General features: G+C 47.1%; 3 protein-coding genes and 1 pseudogene across 3 annotated transcripts; 2 read left to right on the top strand and 2 right to left on the bottom strand.

Moving 5' to 3' along the window:
• Window positions 1-1,093: 1,093 nt before the first annotated feature.
• LOC123399939 lies at window positions 1,094-2,415 on the bottom strand. Its single transcript, XM_045094329.1, has 4 exons — window positions 2,306-2,415; window positions 2,072-2,196; window positions 1,661-1,791; window positions 1,094-1,372 (listed from the first exon to the last, which is right to left on the bottom strand). Exons 1-4 carry the CDS (start codon window positions 2,358-2,360, stop codon window positions 1,270-1,272), a joined length of 414 nt encoding a protein of 137 aa, XP_044950264.1. The 5' UTR covers window positions 2,361-2,415; the 3' UTR covers window positions 1,094-1,269.
• A 4,662-nt stretch (window positions 2,416-7,077) lies between these two features.
• Window positions 7,078-9,361, top strand: LOC123453134 (50S ribosomal protein L18, chloroplastic-like). The gene is made up of 3 exons (XM_045129900.1): window positions 7,078-7,382; window positions 7,987-8,148; window positions 9,058-9,361. The coding sequence occupies exons 1-3, from the start codon at window positions 7,182-7,184 to the stop codon at window positions 9,205-9,207; spliced, it is 513 nt and encodes a 170-aa protein (XP_044985835.1). The 5' UTR covers window positions 7,078-7,181; the 3' UTR covers window positions 9,208-9,361.
• Window positions 9,362-9,808: 447 nt separating this feature from the next.
• On the bottom strand, window positions 9,809-10,978 carry LOC123453135 (annotated as a pseudogene).
• A 6,713-nt stretch (window positions 10,979-17,691) lies between these two features.
• LOC123399296 (mannan endo-1,4-beta-mannosidase 3-like) lies at window positions 17,692-19,735 on the top strand. Its single transcript, XM_045093710.1, has 3 exons — window positions 17,692-18,344; window positions 18,464-18,682; window positions 18,803-19,735. Exons 1-3 carry the CDS (start codon window positions 17,997-17,999, stop codon window positions 19,676-19,678), a joined length of 1,443 nt encoding a protein of 480 aa, XP_044949645.1. The 5' UTR covers window positions 17,692-17,996; the 3' UTR covers window positions 19,679-19,735.
• Window positions 19,736-25,020: the final 5,285 nt, after the last annotated feature.

Raw genomic sequence — 25,020 nt, forward strand, 5'->3', positions numbered from 1 at the left:
TGGTAATTGAGAGATGAGGGGTCTCATCCCACTAAAAATCGGGGAGGGAGGGAGGAGAAGAGTTAGTTTGAAAGGTTAAGTAAACCTTTGTAAGTTTTTGTATGTCTTCATTATTATTGTTGTGCAAGTTGCGGCGTCGTGCCTGCATGGGGAGGGGGTGGCGGCGTCCTGTGTTGGCAGCATGATGGCGGCCTAAATATCAGCTGACGGCGCAGCGGTTTCATGAGATCTGGATTGGTGCGTGTTGGTGGAGATCTGATTTGGACCTTCCGGCTCCTGCTCCTATACGACGGCGGGCGGTGCAGGGTGACCTTTTGGTGAGCTCTCTTGACTGCAAATTGTAGTCAATTTGGTCTTTCTCGTCGATAGGCATACAGTCGCCCAACCCCACTCCCTCCCGCCTCTACTCCTCCAGCACCGGAGCCAACACGAGCCTCCGAGTATCATGCCCGACCATCATCGGCGGCAACGGGTCCTCCTCTCCCTTTCGCTCGTACCTCTCGGCTGGCACGGGACAGCTTGTGCGTGTCTGCATGGGGGCGACGACACAGTGTTGGGCGTCCGAGCCAACGGTGTGGACCTGTGTTGGAATCGTATTATCGTAGTGACAACTTGGACATCAACTGGCGGCACGATGTCTTCGCGAGATCTTGATGTGGTGGTGTGTGCTGGCTGAGATCCTATCTGGATCTTCCGGCTTCGGCCTCGGTGAGCTCTCTTGACTGAGGCTATGGTCAATTTTGTCTCTTCCATCGATGGGCAGGAGGCCTCCGGTGGCCTCACGTGGATCTGTGTTGATGGATGTCGTGGGTGTTACAGGGGTGTGTTCGATGAGGAGGTTGGCAGGAGGGATAGGTAGCCCTGACGTGGTCGGGCCACCCGTCGCTGATGCGGGGGTGTAATGTTCATGGACGCGCCTGCTCCTTCTCCTCCCATTTCCCTGACCGTGTGTTTGCCGGCTCAGTTCTTCCGATGTTCGGGACATGGAATTTTCTGGTTGCTCCATCAGTTGTGGGTTGTCAGTCGGGCCAGAACCAATATCTTTGGTCACAGAGGGATGTGAGCGCAAAGATACATAATCACCAAGTTTTATGCAACAATACGAGTACATATTGGCAACCAGATAAAAAATACAAAGCTCATAGCAACGGAGAGGCATTCTATTAGTAGAAACCAAACATTAGCAAAGCCACTCCAATAACACGGTGTATTTTACAGAGATATACCTACAATATAAAGTTGGCCTAGCAAACTAATGAAAGACGACGATCAGACGGCGGCGGCGGCGCCGGCGCCGCCTTGCCCAGCACCGCCTCCCTCGCGCTGCGGCGACCGCGGTTCGTTGAGGAACGCCCAACTGCTCCTCGTCCACCTGCACGCACACAACAGGCCGGGGTTTATACGCACGTACGTGACACAAATATGTACATGTATCATGTCCGTATGTATGAAATCAAGAAACTCATGCTAGTAAGGTATATAGTACTCCCTCCGCTCCTAAATATAAGTCTTTCTAGAGATTTCATTAAAAGACTGCATACGGAGCAAAATAAATAAATCTATATTTTAAAATATGTCTATATACATCTGTATATATAATTTTTTAATGAAAACTCTAAAAAGACTTATATTTAAAAACGGATGGAGAGTATATACGTACCAGTCACGGCTCGCGCTAGGGCTAGCCGCAGCCTCGCCGTGACCGTCCACGCTATTGGTCGTCATCACCGGCGGCGACGAACGGACGTGAGACAGAGTCGACGGACGCGGGGTCGGCCTCGGGCTCCCCGGCTAATTAAGCAGAGCGCAACACATGCAAGCAGAGGAGAAAAAAAATTAAGTAATCGACAAGATTGATTATGAAGCCCCAGCCCGTGTATATATGCATGCGAATATTTGCAAAAAAATAATCCCTCCGTTCCTAAATATAAATTTTTTTAAGGATTTCAGTAGGAGACTGCAAAATAAGTGAATCCACACTTTAAAATATGTCTATATACAATCGTATGTAGTCCTCTAATGAAATCTTCAAAAAGACTTATATTATGGAACGGAGCGAGTAGTTACGTACGCAGGGAGAGGAGGCGACGACGGTTTCCCCGCCGTTGACGGTGCCCTCCCCCGCCGGCTTCCTGTGCTGTCTCCGGTAGGCCTCTACCTCCTCCTTGGTCAGTGATCGGTTCCTCATGAAACGAACTGCATGCATGGATAGATATGGGTACCATCATAGGAGTACAAGGCTTAGTTATGAATCTTACAACGTGAAGTTGCACGCACTGTCGATGGTGGATGGTTGCACACGTACCTTTGTGGTCATCGTCGAGCGCATGGGAGCTCCAGCCAGCCATGAGAGAGCCCATATCGACCTAGCAAACTCGATCTTTTATCTGGAAAGGTGATCGATCGATCGGCGGTGATAAGCCTCAGCGGACAGCAGGTCATTTTATACTCGCAAGCACATGCATGGATAAGCTTGCGTGCACATCGTCGTCGCCGCCGGGTGCTGCGTGTATGCCATGCACGAGCCTCCGAGTCAGTGCATGCATGCTGCTGCGTACGCTTGCGGCTTCTTTTGTCGTCAACCTCTTCATCGTCGTCATGTCCGTCGGTCGATCTCCATTAGAACCGCATGCAGGTCATCGTTGTCGGCAGCTTTGTACGCTAGCTTACGCGTGCATTCAACGACCACACGAACGCGACCAAGTGCCGATGAGCTGTTGCCGGATGGCCGGCCACCTCCCATATGATGGCGGCGAAATGAAAACAGAGTGAAAAAGGGCAAATATTTAGTCACAGTGCAACCAGCTGAATCATATCCGGCCGAAAGTTCGTTTGGACAGGCCCACCGCCATCGGCCATCTTTTTCCGGTAGTTTCAACATTGGAAACTTTTACCTTCAGCCGAGATCCGTCACCTCCTAAATGCAATGCGTGTATGTATGCTCGTTTTTTTTTATGTAAAATGATATGTGTTGTAAAATTCTCTTTCGCAACAACATTTATGTTGCATAAAAATAAAGATCGAATAAGCGGTAAATATTTTGGACATCATTGTTTGTGTTGCAATTTATTTTTCGCAACAACATCCATGTTGCGAAAATAATAAAGAAAAAAAATCTGCAACATCAATCATGTCGCAAAAGATTTCTACAACATAAGTTTTATTATAAATATTTCTACAACACTATTCGTGTTGCAAAGTATTTTCGCAAAACTATCCTTGTTGCAAAAATAAAAGCGATACTTGACACTGGATAGTTGTACATCCGACGGTTGCCACGTGGGCTCGGCCAATGCGTAATGCGGCCCTTTCAACATCTTGTTTGTCCGAAAACAAACCTTTGAAAACACATAGGAGCCCTCCTTTCCATAAGAAATAGTACCTTTTTCATAACTGTTGTCGTGCTTTTAGTTCAATATATACTATTCCCTGTGTTTCATAATATAAAAGTGTTTATATTATGGAATGACGGAGAACTGGTTTTTTCTGAATGTTCAACTTTAATGTTTGGCACAGTTCATAAAAGAATATATAAATATATGTCAATCAAATAAACAGAATGTATAAATAGAGTTCATGACAAATCTATTGATAATGATTTTGTATTGTATATAACTACATATAGATATTCTCCATCCACTTTTCTGCCATGAAAAAAATATTTCTCACACCATATGATAAGCATGATGATGACATTTGTTGGGTGAATCGCCACATGAATGGTATATATTATGTGCGCGCTACGGTGACCCGTAAATTTTTGTCCGCATTCTTTCACGGACAGGGGGGCCAGTCTGCGAACACTGATGCGAGAGTCGGTCATCCAGCGCTGCCTGCATACATTTGAAACACTTTTTCAACAAACCAGATATAATTCATGAAAACACGGCAGATTTCATACAAACCGGACAAAAATATTTACACTTTGGACATATTTGAACTAAAAAACTAAAACTATGTGCATATACGGTTGCGCGGTGGTCCACTCTCATGACACTGTTCGGCTATAGAGAAACCCTCGGTCTTCTCCTTGTCTGGCAGACTACTCATCGGACTATATCTGAAAACCCATCTCTCCTAGATATTTGGATGAACTACCTAGTTATTTCTACCTTTGTTGTTGTTGGATTCACGTGTCTCTTCTAATTTGGCTTGAGATTTGAGGAGTACTTGGTGTGGATCTAGTCAAATTAATGGTCTCTCATGTGGATTTGACACGTGTTCTTTGTGAATCCACCCTAAATTCATCTCCAATTCGTGAAGATCGGGCTATCATAGTTTTGGTCCTACATCATCGATTTTCCCCATACGTGGCTAATCAAAGGCCAACATGTAGATGAGACTTGTTATTGGAACCATGTCAACCTGGATGAATCTTTTGATGATGAAGTTGGTACCGCAAAAATCTACCTATTAGTGTGGGAGGGGCCATCATCAACTATTGAACTCGGAGGGGGGGGGGGCTTGCCCCCCCTACAATGACACGTATATATGATATACATTTTACACATGTGCATTGCTTAGGAAGCTAGCTTTTCTCCGACATGGCATACGAAAGTCCCGGCATGTAGTCAACACCTGTGGCAGTTACTTGTTGCCCTGGAGTAAGCTACGGACGATGAACATCATGCTCTCCAACGCATCTTTGAGGACGTGGTAGCAAGGCCAGTTGATACAGTTGCTCACATCAACGCGAGGACGAACAAGTACTCGTACTTGTCGTAGAAGAGGTTGCTAATGCTTGTGTTGTGGTTCCACTCAAGTCATCCCTTGCAATGCACCACATTGGATAGTGTGCAATTCATGAACATGTCATGGGAATAGACCTACCATCATCGATAAAATAATTCTCCACGGTAGGGTCGACTCAAGTTAGCTCGTTGACAGGGGACAACTAGCGGAATTGGAACAAGAAGCAACCAGCATTATCGGCATGTTGCCTCCCATGAGAGGTCATGTTGTTCATTGAACTTGGCCAATACATACGCTCACGCCGCCGTCGTAAGAATGCAAAGGCGTTGCAAGAGGGCATCAAGGCGTCCGAGCGAGCGACGGCTGAGAGAGCAGCAGCCGCCGCGAAAGGCCGCCTCATCGCTACGAAGCAGGTCTGCGTCACCCGGCGCCTCTCTAGGCTCCCCTGCTCCTCCCATGACTCGTCCACCACCACCTCCCACTCTTATGCCCCGACGGACGACAACCGGTACACCGTCTTCACGATGACTCGGAGCTGACAAGGACAAGGCAAAGCGGTGAACATTATCTTCCTAACTATGGTATCTATTATACTAGTATCTTACTCCCTCTATCTCAAAATATAAGATGTATTTTGGTCTAAGTCTAGAAGAAAAAACGTCTTATATCGTGAGATAGAAGGAGCAGTTCTCATCTTCCTTGTATGTTGTATGAACTTGCTGCCTGCGCATATATGCGTATGATTAACTTGCTATGTCTATGAATTTGCTATGTTTATTTACATACTAGTCCCTCTGTTTCTAAACATATGTTTTTAAAGTTTTTATTAAAGGACTAGATACAAAGCAAAATGAATGAATATATATTTTAAAATATATCTAAAAAATATATAATAAAAGATCTAAAAAAATTTATATTTAAAAACAGAGGGAGTAGTAGGTGTGTTGATTGATTCTTCATGAGCGTGTATATGTATACGAGGGGTCAGACATTGGTGAGCCGCTGCCTCGTTTTCTTTTTCCATTCTTGTGTTCTATGAGACGATATGTGAGGAGGCACAAGGAAAAGGAAAAGAACGGATCGAACACCTGCGGCCGAGAAGCTCCCTCGACCAAGGGCGACCTAGGGTTCCACCCTTCCATTGTTGCCGCTGGCGGCCGCCAGTCAACCCCCCTCCTCTACCTCCCCCGCCCCCGTCCCTCCCCCCCTCCCAGACCCGCCCTCGCGTCGCCTCCTCAGGAGGTGGCCGGGGCGACACGCGAGCTCCTCCCAGCGGGCGTTTCCTTCATCGTCTCCTCCCCCGCCGTCGTCGGGCGCCCTCGGCGATGGCCCGGGTGGTGCCGACGAGGCGGGCCCTCCTTTCCCGCGCGCGCGTTCCCCCTTCCCGGGCAGGGCGGCGACGGTGCAGTTCGGCCGGCTGCGGTCCAACGACCAGGTGATGGTGGTCGGCGATGGATTAGGTGGCGGCGTGGTGGTGCGGGGTGGCTGGCGGCCCGCCCCCGACCCAGATCTGGGCCCTGTGGGCCCCATATGGGTCCTAGCGGGCTGGCTCTCGTCGTGGTTGTGTTGTGTTCTGCATAGTGGTGAGGCGGAGCAGCTTGGACAGGGGGCGGCGTTGCCGACGGCATGCCTGTTGCAGCGTGATGACGGGAGCTTTAGGGGGGGTCCCTGTCGGGCCTGTGGGCTCACGGGCCTGGTATGCTCCTGCTATTGCGTCCGATCGGCTACCGTCATTGACGGTGGAGGTTGAGCCCTCCCGCGTGTCGACGATGTTGCTGCTCCATGTCCCGGCTCCTCTTCATCGTTGTGTAGGCTTCTCCTTACGGTGTCGTGGTGAGACGGCGCAGGGGCCTCAAGACTGTGTTGGTGCAGGGTGTCGGGTGGTTTGGTGGCAGGTTCCGGAGCGCCCGAGGTGCATGTTGGGATCGGGGGAAACCCCTGTCGGTCCGGCTGACACTAACACGGTGACGCCCTTGGGTGTCGCCGAACCTTCGTGGAGGGTGTCGGGGCTACCCTTCCTCGCGCCTCGTCGCGTATCGAGGGAAACCCTTGGCAGCAGCGTCGCCATCGTCGCATTCCTTCTTGGAGGTGCTGATGGGTACCGGCGTTTCGAAGTCCTGAAGCTTGATGGAAGATTCTTGGTGGGCGCAACGGTCGCGAGTCTTTTGTGTTTCTGTCAATCCGTCGGTGTCGGCATTTGTTTCCTTTGTATTTTGTTTTCTATTTTTTTGGGCGTGACTGTGTTGTTTCCATCCCAGCACCTATCATCGAATGTTTTGGCTGTTTGCTTTGTAATACAAAGCGAGAAAACCTTTTTTCGTCTATGAGACGATATGTTGAGAAAACGATCAAGTACGAGGACATTTCTGTAATTCTGTCCAGCAGAGCAGAGCAGCTTAAAGAAACACGAGAGGGTGGATAGGATAAGGCGAGCCATTAGGCGCGTGAGACGACGAACCCCACGACCAGAAGCGCAGCGCAAGTGAGCCATGCTAGCCTCGCCGGCGCTCGCCGGCGCCACCCACTCCTTCCTGGCCTTCGTGTCGGGCAGCCGCAGCATCCACCTCCCGTCCGCATCCGCGCCCTCGCACTCGCCGTCGCGGCGGGCCGCCCTGGTCGTCCTCGCCAAGGCCAAGGTGTCCACGCCCAATGCCGACCGCATCGCCCGCCACGACCGCCTCCGCAAGAAGGTACTACTAGTAAACCTCCGGTACACGAAGATTGGCATCCATTATTTGAAGTCTCTCTTCCAATGCGCGGTCAATTGTTTGATTGCAAGCATGGCGCGCCCGCTCTCTGTTTGGAGTTGATAGGCCAATGCCATGCCGTTAAAGCGTTTGACGAAATGTTCTTAGGTTGTTGCGGCCGTAGCATAAATGTGGATGTCCGAATGCCTACAGGTTGTCTTGGTTGGGCGCTTGAGCTCCTGTTAGTTCATCTAGTTTACCATACAAGTGCCTCCCATGGTTAGTTCTACAGAGAAGTGTTTGTAGTGCCAATGGCTGCCACTGGATACAGGCAGAGTCAAGGTATAGGTGTTGCAATGTTACACGGGTGTGGCTTAAGTTGTATCTTGCATTCTTGAGAGAGGTGCGAGCTAGGCACACAAACCAAGTATTGTAGATGCAAAAAAGATACGCATTAGTGCATTGCAACTTAGCAGAGACCAAGAAAAAAACATTTCAGTGGGTGGTGAATGGTGATGTGTGCATTTACATTGTACTATAAGCTACTAAGCTTATGTTATTGTCAATGGAATCATGCCTTTCTGTCATTCTACATAATTCCTTTCAGGTGAGCGGCACCACGGAGAGGCCAAGACTCAGCGTTTTCCGCTCAAACAAGCATCTGTATGCTCAGGTGATCGACGACACAAAGTCGTGCACTCTGGCTTCAGCCTCAACAATGCACAAATCTCTTTCAAAGGAGCTTGAGTACTCTGCTGGGCCAACAACTGTAAGTTGGTTTTTGCAGTTATCCCTACCTTTTCGTTTCATATTAAGCTAATATGGTCGTAGAAGAATGCAGATTTTATCATTTGTTTAGTGTTCCTACGCTCCCTTGCGTATAATGCAACTCTACATTACTGTATATCATTTTAACTGGCAGCACCTTTGGAAAAGAAATTGCTTTCAGTAAGGACTTGCTGTCAAACTGGCTGTCTATTATACTCTTCTATATCATTTTTGTTTATAATAGCCATGAGTGTAAGGAAATTTTCATCCAAAAATGGCCAAACCCAGGTTCAGTTAAACAAGTAGAGATTTGAGAGGTGGGTCAACAAAGCGCCTTTCTCTCTGTTTCCCTAGTTATATGTGGGTAATGTGACACATAGTTCATAAATAGACAGTGGCCCTATATGGTTCATGATTGTCCAATTCCTGGCATTGCGACATTTTTTCAGTCAAATCGGCCAATCTTAGTTCTTCAATCCACCAAGTCAAAGCCGACAATGGGTGAGATGAGTGGAGCCATATTGGCAGGGCAGTAGCTTCTAGATATAGACTACTCGAACTTGGATAATTCGAGGGAACGTTGTACTGATGTATCTCTGAAGAAAACTTGTAGAGGTCTGTGCTCTGTTTTCAGAAAAGAAAAGATGCTTATAAGTTATAACTTGTATGGTTGCTTTTGTTGATTTTAGATATCTAGCTTTTCAGTGACAGAACATGCTTTTGAGGCATGTATACTAATAAGTAATAACATCAATGTTCTACAAGTCACCAGAGACCCATGACGCTCTCAGGACATTTTCTTGGTCTATTGCAATCAACAAACTACAACTTGCATCTGTAGTTGTTTCTTAATGAAAGGCTTATGCTTAGTTTCTGATGAGAGTTCAATGTTGTGATGCTTGGTTTCCAGGAAGTGGCACAAAAGATAGGTGAAGTGATTGCCAAATCTTGCTTGGAGAAAGGAATCACCAAAGTGGTCTTTGACCGAGGGGGTTTCCTCTACCATGGCCGCATCAAAGCTCTAGCTGATGCTGCTAGAGAGAATGGGCTTGAGTTCTGAATTTTCCTGTCGATATTGTAATATTCTCTTGTTTTCCCCGCCTGTTGAACAATTCTTTCTGTAGTCATTGGAGTTGCTCTGCAGACACGGCTCCTCTTTAATTTTATCTGGTCTTTCGATCTGTCATGCAATTGGAAGATTAATTTTCTGTTTATTTCTGCACTTTGGCTTCCGCTCTTGCAATCATCTGAAACCAACACCTGGAAATGTAGTGTTCGAACTGTGCGTTTGGGCAAAATAACTGAGAAGAATCACATACTTTAGCAGCTCTAACTAATGAACAAATACAGGTAAGATGGTAACATCCGTAAACCTTTTCGTCATTGGCAGCCAAATTCTAAGTGCAGATTTCCGATGTACACAAAAGTGCATCTGGAACTGTACTGCATTTCTGTGAAAAGCTGCATCTATACATGGTGGATATCATTTTGGTAGCTGATAAGAGATAGTAATTGGGATACACTGATAAGGAGTGAATTGCATAAAACATTGACATTGAAGGCTAGGGTTGCAGGAACCACAGTTCTACGGGTTTATGGCAATAACCACTAATTTTGGGCTTAATTTTTTGCAAGTAAACTACGGGTTTATGACGAAGGAGTAAACTCACCATCAACTCAAACCTTTATAATTAGTTAAGATGAACAAGTTTTAGCAAGGTTCATTTCCAGCAGTTAAAAGCATACATGTCTTACATAGTTGCCTACGTATGACCAATCTCAGAATCAATGCATCCAGCTAAGAAGCATTTCTTCAGGTGTTTCTTTCCCTTTTTTTTCTCATCATGGTCAGTCTCGGAGTTATCTTCTGAATCATAGACATGCTTATACTCTTCCTACACAGCTTGTGCTCTTGTCATTCCCCTTTTTCCTTGTCTACGCTTTTTACCACCCTTGAAAGCCTTCCTGTCGTTCTGAACATCATTGTCCAACGTTCTTCTTCAGAATCCATCCTTCAGAGTCCGGATCGCTCTTCTGTCCAACCTCAGCATCTAGCCCAACAGCAGTCCTCAGCGCCTCGAGCTTCTTCTCCTTCCCTGCGACATAGTGGCTCTGCCTGTCCGTGAACCTGAGAAGAGTTTAGCATCTTGTCAGAAACTATTGAAAATCCAAACAACTTTACAAAATGAACTATAAATTCACAAAACAGCAAGCCAAGATTACACTTCACTAGGAACAGCATAAGCCATAAATTGTCATACACTCATACTAAACCAAACTTGAGGAACCAATTATGCTTTCAATGTGAATATCCTCCAACAGCAAATGAAGAAATCAGATTCAAAACTTGCACATGAATGTATTTGTCGAAAATCTGTCACTGGCCTTTCACACGAAAAAAACTGGTATATGAGCAATCCTTAGATCCATACCCTTCGCCAGGACGCGTGCTGCACCCCCGGCGCCGCCGCCGGCAGCCTCCAGCTCGGCCTCCTTGCGCGCCTGCTTGACGCGCTGCTCGATCTCGGCTTCGGAGCAGCCCTGCTCCTCGAGGGTGTCTCTCAGCTCGACCATACGCAGCTCCGTCTGCCGCCTCCGGTCGTGCTCCAGGATCTCCTTGTTCGGCCTCCGCATCCCGGCGGCGCCGTCGCCGTGGCCGTGGAGCGGCGCCTTGGCCCGGGGCTGGATGAAGAACTTGTTGCTCTGGACGTGCCCATTCGTGCAGGACCCACTAGCCGTCTGCAGCCCGATGCCGTTGTACATGGCGATGGCGAGACGGCAGTTCGGCTTCGGCGGTTCAGCGTAACCCTACGTCTCGAGCGAGTTGGGCTCGACCGCCAATTGGAGGTAGAGTGGGCCTGATTTTATTTTTACCCCAACGAGATGGAGACGGTGTCTGATTCCGGTGGGCCGAAAAAAAAGATACGGTTGGGACGTCCACGTGTGTGTACAAAGGATTCGAGTAATGTTTTCTAAAAAAAGGATTTGTCTAAAAAAAATAAAAAAGAATTCGAGTAATGATTTTTTTAGAGGATGTTAGATTGCGTACATTTTTTTTGACGGTATAAATTGGGTGCATTTCTTAGTTAAATAACAATAATTTGGTTCATTTCTTGATTTTTATCTCTGCATGGGTTGCCTGATTGGTTGGACCTGTTTTTTAGGGATATTCTGGAGTCATATGAAAACAATGATTTCAGTGGATGGGGTCTACAAATCTAGAAATGGTGCCAATTATGTCGTCCCTTGCGGAGTGGAGGAGGCAATGACGGTTCGCATTGCATTCTGCCACTCCCGCGAAGACAACGCCCGACTGATGGCGGGATATGTCCGCCGCGATTCCACAGTGTCTATTCAGCGGACGTTCGGTTCCTCTGCGACGCGATCAACGAGGTCCCAGCGGGTGTACATCGACCGGTCTGGCGGACTACGAGTCCCACCGAGAACGGATTGCCCACCGTGGAAAGGAGAGGATAAGGGTCGACGATGCCTATCTCGCGGAGGAAACGGCGGAGGCGGAGGCGGCTGATGCGGTGGTTTGGGCGGCTGTAGAGGATTAAGCCATTTTCACTCACATTTTGAAGAAACGGCAACGGGGGAACACGCACGCCCTCGCCCGCGAGCAGAATCCGGCGGTTCGTGAAATAGCCGGACTGCCATCGAAGGAGGTGGAGGAGGTGAGCGATGGCGAGGACAACTTCGGTGACGAGCAGATCTGGCTCGATCCATACTGCATCTTCGATGAGAAGGACGATAAGGGGTCTGTGAAAGGAAAGGGCAATCGTGGCTGATGTCCGTCATAGTCAAACATGCCAAAATTTGATAATCCGATGACATGTTAGTTGTGATGGAGTAGTCGGACGATGTGTATAAATGCATCGACGTAGTTGCATGGTTTGTATGGATTTGAGATATGAGATTTAGGTGTTCGGTTGTAGAATGCATTATTTGAGACGTGATTGGTGAGTGTCCATGGAGGTGTCCGCACGCATCCACGGGTGTTTGAGGGGTCGATTTTGCAAGTTTTGGTTGTAAATGGTCTAATACTTCCATGCTGCTAGTATAAAACACATCCAAGTTATTTTCAACAAAGGGTGAATTTTAAACACAATGAGCACGGCCAACCTCTGCATAAATGGGAGCCAGGAAAACACATACAGCTAAATTGTATTATCAAACCACTTTGATATTGGCATGCCAAGTTATCAATGCAGATTTCCATTGTTTAAAGCAGTGCATCCGGCAACTTTACTGCACCGCTATAAGATGCTGCATCTGGGCTTGTAGTTCCCTGAAACTAGAGAAGCAGAAAATCATTCACATGAGACATAAATAGACATGGTGTGTATCGCTCTAGTAGCTGACAAGAGATAGTTAGTAATTAGGATACACTGATATGTCACCTACACTACCCTGACGGCATCCAAGCATGATTAGAGCAGTAATCATGGTGACGCTCAAGTCTCAGTCTTGCAGAGCAACACACTGATAGCTTGGCATAAACGTGCTCATAGCAGGGAGGCGTTATCTGTGGCATATAAATGAGGACAACATCAATATCTGATTGTCTCTGAACGACTGCACCGTCCTCTGCTTCTTCTTTTCTGATCTTGATCGTTGTCAATCATATTGTGGTGTCTATCTTACTAGTAATGGCTATGCACCTGTGGGAATAGGAGTGCTGCAAACTTTGATGTCGTAACTCGATCGACCAAGAAAAGATGCATTCATTGGGTACTCGATTGAGTATTGTAACACACGAGTCGGAAAACAAATCAGTTGGAAAGGGATTGTTTATTGCATCACGAACATTGCAGATTAATTCGGTATTTATTTCGCCGTGGCGTCGTTTTCAGTGTGATTTGTTTCAGTTTCTCGTGGTGTTGCTACTGGATTGGATGAGGCCAAGAAGGATCGAGGAGACGAACATGTCAGCTACCTCCCTGCATTAACTTGATTGAGAGGGTGTTTGTTTTCAGGGACTTATTGATTTTGGGACTTAAAAAAGTCCGTACAAGTCCCACCTAAACCAAACACAAGGGACTTATTGTGACTTATTATGGTGATTTAAGACTTATCAAATAAGACTCTCTAGTAGGAGCTTATTGGGACTTATTGCTGGTTAGGCCCGCGGAAAAAGTCTCCCGCATCGATCCAGTGGCCGTCGCCCTATCCCTCGTCGCTCGCACCGCCCTACCCCGCCCCGTCGCCGCCCCCGCCCCGTCGCCGCCCGGTCGCCGCCCGGTCGAACAAGTGTTGTGAACAATTGTTATTTCGGTTGTCACTATTCTGGAATTCATTTGTATGAACAAGGGTTATGTGAAACAAGTGTATTTTATTAGGTGCAACATGGACTTATAAGTCCCTGTAAACAAACAGGTAGGGACTCGGGACTTATAAGTCCCTGTAAACAAACAGGTAGGGACTTATAACTTATAAGTTGGGATTTTAAAAAGTCCTAGGACTTATGAAACAAACAGGGCCTGATTCAACTCATCATCCAACCTCCCAAGGCCCCACGGTGATCAATCTTTGTTTTCTTCAGACGACACAGTAATCAGATGTGTTGATGCTGATGCATGACCGAATTGACTGCTCAAAATTCACTCGCTAGAACCATCAGTCCATCAATATCCGACCAGGGTTCGTTTCAGAGCTCTTTTCAGGGATCTTTGCAGATGCAGGACCGAAAGCGATCAGATTTAAGACTATCTTGCGGATCAAGGGAATTCGTGCGGAGGAAGGTTGTTTTCTTTAGAGCTCTTTTACCGTACCCTTCAATAGACGTGGCCCCTCTATTCTTGAAATCTAAAGGTGGTAACCAATCTATACTGCTGAACCTGGCCAATACCATCGGCCAGCAGTATAGGTGGCACTGGCCACTCCGCATGAACAGTATACTTATGTAAGGGTAATTTGGGAAGTGAGAAAAATAAAGCCAGTTCATGACCCGCTCGGCTAGGATTTCGGCGGCCGCCTCGTCGTCTCAATGCTGTTACCGTGCTTGTCCGACCATGATCGTCGACCTCCGCGCTCGACGAGGCCTCCTCTTCACCCATTCCTCTGTACAGGCGGTTGTCGGCCTCATGTCTCTCCCTTTCTCTATGCCGGCGGCCGCATCGTGGCCTCCACCCTGCCCACCATCCTTGTGGACAGATAATGCTATGTCGCCGTCCATAATCGTCGATCGCCGTACTCGACGAGGCCTCCTCTTCCTCGTTTGTACCGGCCGCCGTCGCCGCATCTCATCTTCATCCGCGATTATGTGTCATCTTCCTTGGCCATGCTCGTGGACCAAGCGCTTAAGGCTATGGCATAGTTGATTGATCTACCTCACAATCGTCGGCACTGGCTAGGAAAATTAAACGTAGTATTCAAAAGCTATCAAATGACGGACTCCATCGATCAACCAAAATACAACATCACCATCGACTCGGAGTTGAGTGATTAACCACCATGCATGGCACCAAAGACAGAAAAGGTGATTTGTAATATTTTTTTTCACATGAAGTGGCCTGTATTGTACTTCCTCCGCCCCAAATTACTTGTCTTAGATTTATCAATATACGAATGTATCTAACACTAAAACATGTCTAGATACATCCATATCTATACAAATCTAAGACAAGTAATTTAGGACGGAGGAAGTACTGATTAAGACGCTAGGTCAATGGGCGTCCGACGGTCTATGTCAAAGAGCGCCGGTGGAGGGTGGTTGCGGGAGCGCTCTCGAAAATAGAGGCGCGATGGCCTGTTCGGCGACGGTAGAGCCGACTAGTCCGGTACTTCGAATTGGCAGCGGGCGAGCAAGGCAACAGCGAGACCGGCCGATTGCGGCTGGTTAGAGTTATTTTGGAAAAAAATGATTAGATTGTATACTGGTACCTTTCATGTTTAACAGTACAGTGTACCATAAAAAAACTCTTTATTTACCATGTCGGCTGTCGAGCAAGCGTAACAAAATGGCAAGCATATCAGGTAGTACCTAGTTCTCCTCCTACACAAGTTAACCTCAAAGTCAAAACATGGCCGGTCACTCCACGCTGAAGTCGCCACTTGGAGAGGGCACATGGTTTACTCTTCCATTGTCTCGATGTTACTGCGTACCAGACTAGTGAAACATTACTAATGTTTTTTTTTGAGGACCTGAAACATTACTAATAGCTTCTGTTAGACAGAGTTTACCACGTCTCAAGCACATCCAAGCTATATCGCGGACGTGTCCAGCTTTGCCCTTGATGGTGTGATAAGTTGAACGCGAAGCACCAAACCAGGTGCTGGCGTCCTCCCTCGCACGACAAAGTGTATGCGTCTTCTTGTGCATGCCGGCTTGACACGGTACATTATTTACACAAGTAACTGCAATTTGCAATTGTTAGATGATGATGATGATGTGTTGGGTCTTCCCAATTAATCTACTCGGCACGTGATACACGTGTGATGTGATATCTGGCATCATGTGAAAACTGAAAAAGCATAAAATGAAAATTACCCGTGTATAGAAAGCAGTCATTTTATGAGGAAGCAGACATGGACGCTTCGTCGCTAGGCCGCCGTGACTTGGTGGCTGATGCCGGGCTATGAATGAAAGGAGATGCCATCTGTTTTAGTGGCGAATCTTTAAAAAAATGAAATAGGGGTTCAACGTTAACGATGTGTATAAAAAGCCAAAAACCTCAATTCTTTAGTCCAAATAAAACCTCAATGCTCGATTTGTCATTCCTCTGCTTCCCTCCCTGGTTGGTGTGATGTGACATGGATGGTTGGCGATGTCCTTGGGATATGGATGCCGAGGCGATGAATCAGGGTGACAGTATGCATGTTTGGCTCTGGATGAACACCGTGCCTGTAGTGGTCGTTATGTCCATTGTTCAGGTAGGTGATAGGATGTGTAGCGCCAGGTGGCTCGGGCTTGTTCTCTTCCGTTGGCACGGTGACATCGAGATCCAGATATGAAGGTTTATACTCATCGCGGTTGTCCTGGGTGTCTTGTGATGGCACGTGTGAGCTGTTGAGCGAAAGCTTTGTGCTCTCGTGCAGACGACGGTGATGTCCGTGGGTATCTCCATCCTCTCAAGGATGTCGTTGTGGTTCTCCTCTCCGAGCTAGGATTTCGGGTGAAAACCCTTGTGTGTTTCGGACTTGGCAACAATGGCAGTTAGGGTCATTTTTCCCTTTCCGAGGGTGTCATGGTGCAACTTAGGTATCCTAGGGCATGATGTGATGTTGTCTCCAAGCCAACATGTCCTCTCTTTTTAATAACGTAGTAGTTTTGTTTTCCGCTTTGGCATTTCTCAATGGGATTTATGTGGTCTGGTTGTCCCAAGGGTCACGGATCTATTTCGTAAGAGAGCTTCATCAGTATCTTGTCGTGTACTTAATTGGTGTTTTATCTACAAAAGAGGTGAGAACATGTTTTATGACAAAATCTGAACAATTTTTGGTATTTTGAACATTTTCTAAAAATTAAACTTTTTTTTTAATTTTAAACATTATTTGAAACACATTATCGCTCATTTTGCTTATGCATTCTGACCAGTGAATGGTTATTGGGGTGTTTTCTTCTGGTTCATGTCAAAAGAGTATTTGAGCTGAATTTGTGTGCTAAAAAGATCCCGCATAGGCTATCAAACATTTTAAAAATAAGGCGAAAAGGAAACTTTTGAGTTCATGCACGCACCCTTCATGCAACGTGTGTCTTCTGACGTGTAGAAAGCCGGATTTGTTCATTCCGATTGTAGATGTTGTGAGGCTAACTGGCGTTGTGAGTTGTGACGGTGGTTTAGGTGGTGTTTTTTTGCAAGGGACTAGACTTTTTTTTAATTCCAGGGACTAAAAAAAAATCCCTTTAATAAAGTCTTTTTCTAGTTCTTAAGAAAAAGTCCCTCCTGTTTTTTTACCTAGGACTAAAAGGGACTTTTTAGTCTAGTGACTGGGTAAAGGTAAAGAAACGCCACCTTAATCGTAAGTCCTGTTGATCTCCTTGTCCATGTCGGTCGAGACCAACACTGGTCTAGAGAGCACTCACCGTAGTCTGTAGCTACGTAGGTCATCTGCGCAGGCCACGCGCACGTTGACATCGAGTCGAGTCGACAACCAACACCGCCGCGCGCCGTCGGCCTCTGCCGCTGTGGCCCGGCCATCATCTCCCGTGCCGCCACCTAGCTCGTTGCCGACGTAACGCGCTCGTGCATACGCCCGGTATACGTACGTCTCTGCTCTCTACTACTCACTCTCCGTCGACAAGTTTCTTTTACAGTTACGTGACGAGAGTAGCTACCCAGTTCGTTCGGCGCGGAATACTGACCGTTCATCCCGGCCGACCGACCACGGACCAGGTGCCGATTTCATTACGTGACGGGGGCTCCCTAGCTAGCCACCAAAACCGGTGGTGGAACGGAGCGTTTGGAAAATCCAAGTTCCCCTTCTCTGGGAGGTGGGCCCACGGCCGCAACGCCTACCACCTACACGTCAAATGGCAAACTCTCCAGGTCGCCCGCCGGCGTCAGAGTGTCTCTAACACGAAGCTCAATTCGAAGACAACAATGGCCTGATTACACCCAACACAAAGCTATTCAAACACAGCAGTCGCTTTCGTGCATCCACCCGACCGGCGATGATGGAAGCGTCCTGGTGTTCGTCCACGTAGAAAGTGATGAGGTGCCTGCGTGTTCCAGCCGTGCTCTGCCGCCTACGCGCGCGCGCCGGCTGGCCGAGCCCGAGCGCAAGTTAATTAAGTTGGCGCCAAATTAGGCAAGCTAGCTCGCACTGCACGTACGTACGCGTGGGCGCGCTCGGCTGCCAAAAGGCGTGCAAACCAAAGCTCCATTAGCTAGCTAGCGCGCGGCGATGAGACCACGGCCGCCGGCTCTGGTGATCAGCCTCCTCTTCCTCCTTGTCCTCGCCGTGCCGTGGCATGCCGCTGCGGTCGGAGGGGACCTAGACGGCGGCATGGTGCGGGTGGACGGCACGCGGTTCGTGGCGGGGGACGGCGACCGGACGGTGTACCTCAGCGGGTTCAACGCGTACTGGCTCATGGAGATGGCGTCCGACCCGTCGCGGCGGGGCGGGGTGGTGTCGGCGTTCCGGCAGGCGAAGGCGCACGGCCTCAACCTCGCGCGCACCTGGGCCTTCAGCGACGGCGGCGACAACCCGCTGCAGTCCTCGCCCGGCGTCTACCACGAGCACATGTTCCAGGTAATAAGCTAAGCCACCGTTCAATCCGTTGATCGATGCCGACGTTACGTGCCGACAGGTGCAAGGCTAGCTTGCTCGGTGCAAAATGACAGCTTGTGTGTGGGCTTTTCTCATCGCAGGGTCTGGACTTCGTCATCGCCGAGGCGAGGCGGCACGGGATATACCTCCTCCTCTGCCTCACCAACAACTTCGACGACTTCGGCGGCAAGCGCCAGTACGTCCAGTGGGCGAGGGAGGACATCACCGCCGGCGCCGGCGCCGGCGGCCGCAACCTCACCTCCGCCGACGACTTCTTCAACTCCACCCTCGTCAAGTCCTACTACAAGAACCACGTCAAGGTAATCATCAATTCATTCATCACCACACCACACGTGTGCCATATACTCCTACGTACGTGTCAGTTTGATGATCTAAAACCTAATGATGTATCTTTCTCTACATACGTGCGTGTCACGCAGACGGTGCTGACGAGGGTGAACACGGTGACCGGCGTGGCGTACAGGGACGACCCGGCCATCTTCGGGTGGGAGCTGATGAACGAGCCCCGGTGCGGCGCCGAGCCCACGGGCGCCATGGTGCAGGCGTGGGTGGAGGAGATGGCGCCGTACCTGAAAACCATCGACGCCGCCCACCTGGTCACGGCGGGGCTGGAGGGCTTCTACGGCGACGGCGCGCACGAGAGCAAGGAGCTCAACCCGTGGAGCATCTACTACGGCACCAACTTCGTCGCCACGCACCAGGCCGCCGGGATCGACTTCGCCACCATCCACCTCTACCCGGACGTCTGGCTCTGGGGCTCCACCGCCGACCAGCAGGCGCGCTTCTTCCGCAACTGGACGGCGTCCCACGTCCGCGACACCGAGCGGCATCTCCGGAAGCCGCTCCTCGTCACCGAGTACGGCAAGTTCCTCTGGGAGGAGGGCGGCGAGAACGCGACGTCGGCCACGCAGAGGAGGGATGGTTTTCTCGGTATGGTGCTTGATACGATCTACGAGTCGGCATCAAAGGGCGGGCCGCTCGTTGGCGGCGCCTTCTGGCAGCTGCTCCTCGACGGCGACGGCATGGACGCGCTCAAGGACGGGTACCAGATCGTGCTCCCGGAGGACGCCCGCGCCGCAAGCATCATCAGTGATCACTCCGAGAAGATGGCCGAGCTCAGCAAGCAGGACGCCGCGATGGCCGGTCGGCGGTGGAGTAGGAGTGAGCCAAGGAAGATCGGCCGTTTTGGCAGCTGGGGTGATGCTCATCCTTACGTCCAAAGATTCTTGCTTCGTTTCGTCTCTCTGTTCAGATCAGTTTCTTCACTGTTTGATTGGTCCCGTGTAGCTAGCTAGGCTGCAGTAGAGAAATGTTCAGATACCTTCCCCTGAGTGTAGCAATTTTGACTTTTTTCACGGTGCCCTCTGAGATTCTCCAAAAGTTAGCTGACTCAAGAGTTGTAAATGGAAAGTAGAACTCGGCGTGGGAGAACTGCTTTCATTTAGGGTATATTTGGAACTGCTTCTATTTATCAAATTTATTTTAAAACAGTTTCATGCAAAATAGAAAATTTAATGGAGAGAATCTACTTGATAGGTTGAGAAAAAGAAAGGATTATCCACTTACCGGTGACAGTAATGGGTAATTTTCTTCCAACTCCAGCTTTTAAAGTTGTTTTAAGCGCTCCTCCAGAAGCTTCATAAAAACTTTAAAGTTATGCCCTAAATTCTAGTTTTTTATCATGAAGCTATCTCAATTGAATTATGTTTTTTAAAGTAGAGCTGAATTTTAAAAAAACAGAACAGTCTTAAACGGACTCTTACATATGAAGAAGGGCACTCTGAGTCCGTTTTTAAAGAAAAAGGGAGAAAAGGGGCACTAAGAGTATATAGTATGATTTTTGACAGTGGTGCTACCGAAAACCAAGGCGATTCTGTCTCAGAACGAGGCCGTACCTTCAGGAAAAATGATATATATTCAAACAAATTGGCTCGTCATTAGACAGTTAAGGTTGGCCCAGCAATTGACGTAAAAAAAAGAGATTGATCATGCAAAACTCCAGTAATACTACACGTACATAAATTTACATGGGTTTTACACGCAGGTGGATTTTGATTGGAGGTTAAGAGGATGAAAACCCCATCTCCCTGACTAAGTGTAAGTCACGGGATCTTGTGTTACGGAACGAGTAAATAGACTTGCAGGTAACGAGATTGAAATAGGTATGCGGATACCGACAATCGAATATCGGACAAGTAACATACCGAAGGACAAAGGGAATGATATACGGGATTATATGAATCCTTGACACTGAGGTTCATCCGATAAGATGTTCGGAGAATATGTAGGATCCAATATGGGCATCCAGGTCCCGCTATTGGATATTGACCGAGGAGTGCCTCGGGTCATGTCTACATAGTTCTCGAACCCGCAGGGTCTGCACACTTAAGGTTCGATGATGTTTTAGTATAGCCGAGTTATATGTGTGGTTACCAAATGTTGTTCGAAGTCCCGGATGAGATTACGGACATCACGAGGGTTTTTGGAATGGCCTGAAAACGAAGATTGATATATAGGATGGTTTCATTTGGTCATCGGAAAGTTTCGGGCAATTCCGACAGTGTACCGGGAGTGACGAATGGGTTCCGGGTGTTTACCGGGAGGGGTCCACCCACCCGGGAGTGAGTCCAAGGCTCTAGGGTGGCGCACCAAGTCCTTATTGGGCTGGTGGAGTCAGCTCAAGAGGGTTATGGCGGCACATAAGAAAATACCAAAAGAAAAGAAGAAGAAAAAGGAAAGAGGGAGGTGGGAAGGAAGAGGAGGACTCCTCCTTGCCAAACCGAATTGGAGGAGGAGTCCTCCTCCTCCTGGCGACTGGCGCACCTTGAGGCCCTTGTGCCTCAAGGCTTGCCCCTCCCCTCTTATATATAGTAGTGGTTTAGGGCTTTTTGAGACACAACTTTGCCACGTGCAACTCAAGGCTATTCCACACAGTTTTACCTCTAGATCGGATTTCTGCGGAGCTCTGGCGGAGCCCTGCAGGAGTAGATCATCACAACCACCGGAGCACCGTCACGCTGTCGGAGAACTCATCTACTTCTCCGTCTTTCTTGCTGGATCAAGAAGGCCGAGATCGTCATCGAGCTGTACGTGTGCTGAACGCGGAGGTGTCGTTCGTTCGGCGCTAGATCAGAACGGATCGCGAGACGGTTCGTGGGACGGTTCGAGGCACGGATCGTGAAGACGTTCCACTACATCAACCGCGTTTCTTAACGCTTCCCGCTGAGCAATCTACAAGGGTATGTAGATCTAATCTCCACTCGTAAATGGACATCACCATGATAGGTCTTCGTGTGCGTAGGAAATTTTTTGTTTCCCATGCAACGTTCCCCAACATCTCCCCTGGCTGGCTCCAGGTGCCCCTGCGTCTCTTTTTCGATGGAAATTTTTATTTTTATTTTTCTGGAATTTTTCTCACAACTTCACTTTTGAAAAATATCGAAATACTGAAAGCTGCAAAACTTGTGGAAAGCTTGAAACAATGGTTAAACATATGAAGCTTCAAAAACATAAAACTTTGGTACAGTAAGGAGGATGAAAGATAAGGGAAATGAAAACATAACAAGTTTCTATTTTTACTCATATAGAACATATTTGTTAGCAAGGGCGATCAAGTCTTACTACCAAATAGGTGTTATATTTGATCAAAAAGTTTAACTTCTTATAAAGCAATCATGATACCTTTATTTCAATGGTTATTGTCCCTACCATAATGGTTTTGTATTTGTGGTGCACATGTAGAGGACAATCCCACTCACCAACCTTCACGGTCTCAATATTCTCAATCGAATTAAGGCCATGCCTTTTATCAATCTTCTTCGGAAAATATACCGTGTGCTCCTTCTCATTAACATTAAAGGTCACCTTTTCTTTATTGCAATCAATAATAGAACCCGCGGTGTTAAGAAAAGGTCTACCAATAATAATAAACATGCTCCCATCCTCGGGCATGTCAAGCACTACAAAGTCAGTAAGGATCAAGCAATTAGCAACTTCAACGGAAACATCCTCACAAATACCTACAGGAACGGCTATTGACTTATCACCCATTTGAAGAGAGATATCTGTAGGAATTAGTTTATCTAGACAAAGCCTTTTGTAGAGAGAGAAAGGCAAAACACTCACTCCTGCACCAAGGTCACATAAAGCAGTTCTGACATAATTATTTTTTATGGAACAAGGAATGGTGGGAATATGTGGATCACCAAGCTTCTCAGGAATCTTGCCACCGAAAGAGTAATTAGCAAGCATAGTAGATATTGCCTCATTAGTAACTTTTATTTTATTAGTGACAATATCTTTCATATACCTCGAGTACGGAGGCAACTTAATAGAATCGGTCAAAGGAATTTGAAGAAAAAGAGGTTTCATCCAGTCACAAAATTTATTGTAATGCTCTTCTTCTTTAGTTTTGAAAGATTTACCTGGGAAGGGCATTGATTTTTGTACCCATGGTTCTCTTTCCTTCCCATGTTTTATTGCAACAAAATCTTCTCTAGTATACCTCTTGCTCTTGTCGGGTGCTTCTTCTTATCGTATCTCAGGAGGATCAATCTTCTCATTATCTTTATCACGTTCAGCAGCATCTTTGGTTTCAGCATCGGAAATAGATATACTATTAGGATCAACAATAGGTTCTTCATCAATTATGGGATCATTGGAGTTGTCAGGTTCCTTATGTTTCTTCTTCATTTTCAGGGAACTGACAGCTTCTTCTCCTGCAATTGAGAATCTTGCTTGATCCTCTTTGAATGCCCCTCCGAATAAAGGGGGTCCTGGATATGTATACCTCCTTGGGTCTTTATATCGTATGCCTGCGTATCAACTTGTTTGGCATTGTTAGCAAGCAAATCATTTTGCACATTAGAAATTTGTTCAAGCCGAGTTTGAACCATATGGAAATGCTTAACAAGACCTTTGACATCATTGACAGTTCTACTTAAAACATCAAGCAAACTTTTGACAGCAAGGGAATTATCATGCAATTGGCTTTGAATCCTCTCATTAAAGTGATTTTTCTTGATAATGAAATTATCAAGGTCATCTAAACATTGATCAGGAGGCTTACCATGAGGGACGTCACTTGCATTGAATTCTAAAAGAGAGTGTACCTCTACCATAGGTGGGTGAGTGGTAGGCTCACATAATTTCTCAATAGGAAGTAGATTCTTCACATCTTCAGTTTTAATACCTCTCTCTTTCATAGACTTCTTGGCTTCTTGCATAACTTCTGGGCTCAAGAAAAGCATACCTCTCTTCTTGGGTGATGGAGGTGATTCAGGAACGGACCAATCATCATGATTCTTAGCTATCTTGCTCATTAATTCTTCGGCATCGTCTGGTGTTCTTTCCCTGAAAACACAACCAGCACAACGATCCAGATAGGTTCTTGATTCATCGGTTAGACCAACATCAAATATATCAAGAAATTCATTATTAGGGATTCCATGTATCGGTCTAGCCTTAAGCAAAGTGCAATACCCCCCCCCCCCCCAAGCTTTAGGGAGGTGCTCATCCTGCAACTGTTTACAATTATAAATTCTTTGTAAAGCAGCATGTTGCTTATGAGCAGGAAAATATTTAGCAACAAAAGATTGAGATAAATCTTGAGGGCTCTTAATGGAACCACATGGAAATGCATCATACCATGCTTTAGCATCTTCCTTCAAAGAGAAAGGAAGTAGCTTAGTAACATAATAATTTCTCTTCTTGCCCTTTGTAGTGAAAAAGCCACCCAACTCAGTGAGTTTGGTAAGGTGTGCAATAGCATCAACATCTTCTCTGCCATAAAAGGGGTCAGATTCAACTGTGGATATAAGTGAAAGATCGACAGAGAAATCAAAATCAGCATCCTCAATGCAAATAGTAGATGAAGCAAATTTAGGATCAGGAGTGAACTTGTTCTTCATAGAATGCTTTTCAAGCAGCTTCTTAACAGAAACAGGGTTAGAGTTAGCACACTTTGTAAGTTCCCTATATAAATCATCATCAAGTTCAACAGAATCATCATCAATAATTCTTTCCTTGAGACCACTCAAGTCTGGGTAACCAAAAGATCTACCAATGGGGTAGCATGTAACAGGAAGTTCAATTCCAGACTGCTTAGCAGCCTTAGCAATCCGAGACTCAATAAAATAACCAAGTAAACCAGGCTCATCAATAATAGTGGAAGCATCATCAAAAGTATCAGGCATAGTAACAGACTTGGTAGAAGCAACATGTGATGGTGGTGAAGCAAACTTACTCATAACGGAAGGTGAATCAAGCGTAGTGCTGGTGCTAAGAACCCTACCTTTTCTCGTAGTGGATGGTAAAATTGGAACCTTGGGGTCTCCTTTCTTACCCATATTGAATAAATCGCAGCAAATAAAATAACTCCAAGTAGACTTGTAAATAAAGCTATGCTCCCCGGCAATGGCGCCATAAAATGGTCTTGATAACCCACAAGTGTAGGGGATCGCAACTGTTTTCGCGGGTAAGTTAACACAATTTATTGACTCGACACAAGGGGAGCCAAAGAATATTTATAAGCTTTAACAGTTGAGTTGTCAATTCAACCGCACCTGAAAGATACTTGCTTGGCAACGAAATATTAGTAGCAACGATGATATGGAGGTGATGGTAGCAACGGAAATAA

Source organism: Hordeum vulgare, chromosome 5H, assembly GCF_904849725.1.
Source record: "Hordeum vulgare subsp. vulgare chromosome 5H, MorexV3_pseudomolecules_assembly, whole genome shotgun sequence".
NCBI lineage: Eukaryota > Viridiplantae > Streptophyta > Magnoliopsida > Poales > Poaceae > Hordeum > Hordeum vulgare.

What these genes read in the sequence shown, in the direction of transcription:
- LOC123399939 (XM_045094329.1), bottom strand. Translation starts at nt 2,360, where the DNA reads ATGGGCTCTCTCATGGCTGGCTGGAGCTCCCATGCGCTCGACGATGAC. An exon ending in GCTCGACGATGACCACAAAG is followed by an intron (nt 2,197 to 2,305) that starts GTACGTGTGCAA and finishes CCATGCATGCAG; the next exon opens with TTCGTTTCATGAGGAACCGA. An exon ending in TCGTCGCCTCCTCTCCCTGC is followed by an intron (nt 1,792 to 2,071) that starts GTACGTAACTAC and finishes CTGCTTAATTAG; the next exon opens with CCGGGGAGCCCGAGGCCGAC.
- LOC123453134 (XM_045129900.1), top strand. Translation starts at nt 7,182, where the DNA reads ATGCTAGCCTCGCCGGCGCTCGCCGGCGCCACCCACTCCTTCCTGGCC. An exon ending in ACGACCGCCTCCGCAAGAAG is followed by an intron (nt 7,383 to 7,986) that starts GTACTACTAGTA and finishes AATTCCTTTCAG; the next exon opens with GTGAGCGGCACCACGGAGAG. An exon ending in ACTCTGCTGGGCCAACAACT is followed by an intron (nt 8,149 to 9,057) that starts GTAAGTTGGTTT and finishes CTTGGTTTCCAG; the next exon opens with GAAGTGGCACAAAAGATAGG.
- LOC123399296 (XM_045093710.1), top strand. Translation starts at nt 17,997, where the DNA reads ATGAGACCACGGCCGCCGGCTCTGGTGATCAGCCTCCTCTTCCTCCTT. An exon ending in ACCACGAGCACATGTTCCAG is followed by an intron (nt 18,345 to 18,463) that starts GTAATAAGCTAA and finishes TTCTCATCGCAG; the next exon opens with GGTCTGGACTTCGTCATCGC. An exon ending in ACTACAAGAACCACGTCAAG is followed by an intron (nt 18,683 to 18,802) that starts GTAATCATCAAT and finishes CGTGTCACGCAG; the next exon opens with ACGGTGCTGACGAGGGTGAA.